This window comes from Plasmodium cynomolgi (assembly GCF_000321355.1).
Source record: "Plasmodium cynomolgi strain B DNA, scaffold: 1541, whole genome shotgun sequence".
In the NCBI taxonomy this organism is placed as follows: Eukaryota; Apicomplexa; class Aconoidasida; order Haemosporida; family Plasmodiidae; genus Plasmodium; species Plasmodium cynomolgi.
In genome coordinates, this window is record NW_004193285.1 from 1 (window position 1) to 1,047 (window position 1,047).

At 36.0% G+C, this 1,047-nt stretch overlaps 1 protein-coding gene across 1 annotated transcript; it reads left to right on the plus strand.

Moving 5' to 3' along the window:
• Positions 1-56: 56 nt before the first annotated feature.
• PCYB_008000 (CYIR protein) lies at positions 57-1,037 on the plus strand (the record flags this gene model as incomplete). The annotated part of the gene is made up of 1 exon (XM_004228221.1): positions 57-1,037. A coding segment is annotated over one exon (981 nt), but the record flags the coding sequence as incomplete, so codon positions are not given.
• Between the last annotated feature and the right edge of the window lie 10 nt (positions 1,038-1,047).

Sequence of the window (1,047 nt, forward strand, 5' to 3'; positions counted from 1 at the left end):
AAAATCTTCATGTTAATTTTTAGGAGAAAGCTGCAAAGGATGTAAAACTTCATCAAATGTATGAAGATTTCTTTAAAAATCCTGGAACATCAGCTGAAATTGATAAACACTGCAAAGTATTTGATGAAGTAGGCAAAACAAATCCCGAAGCTAAAAAACTTTGCGGTAAGCTATTATACTTATTAGAAAATATAGTTAAGAATCCGACAACGACTGATAATGTTAAACGGTGTAGTTATTTGCGCTACTGGTTTTATGATGAAATATGGGGTTTTCATACTGAGCACTCTAAGAAAATTGGTGAAATATCTTTTGTTAAAGAACTTATTGACATAGGGAGTAGGGTCCATAAGAAGGAATTAAAAAATATGTGTGATATACCATATGATAAAGATGTTAATTTAGACGAATGGAGAAAAAGGAAACTTTCGTATATTTATTTTAAAAACCATGATAGTATTAAAAATATTAGTATTTCCGGAAAGAAAACTGAATGCGTTAAGCATCTGGCGTATGTTGACAGTTTTATTTCATTGTATAAAGAGTATTATGAAAAGCACTGTAAGAATCGTGGTTTTTTTTCCTTTTTCTCTGGTTATATTGATTATTTTCCATGTAGTTCCCTATATGATCCAAATAAACTCTTAGCAGCGTTAAAAATATGTAATCCTCCAGAGCCTCCAAAGGTCAAACTTTCAGCAAGTTCTGCACCGGTTAGTGGTAGAGCTGGGGGAGCAGCCCCAGTAGGTTCAGCAGATACAATAGGCACAACAAGTTCAGTTGTTACAAGAGGTTCAAAAAGTCCTGTAACAGCAGTACACGGAGCGGCAATACCAGGACCGGTGTCCACTTTGAAAACTGGAAAATCTTTGACCCTCCCAACAGGAGGTATTCCTGGACAGGGTCATCATGTTACGGTGCCTAATTTACAGATTAGAAACGATACAAGACATGGGGATACGGCTTCTGTTCCTAGTACTTTGGATAGTGTATCCTATAAGACGGATTCAAACTTTATACGTGACATCATCATGGGGGTAGCAGTGG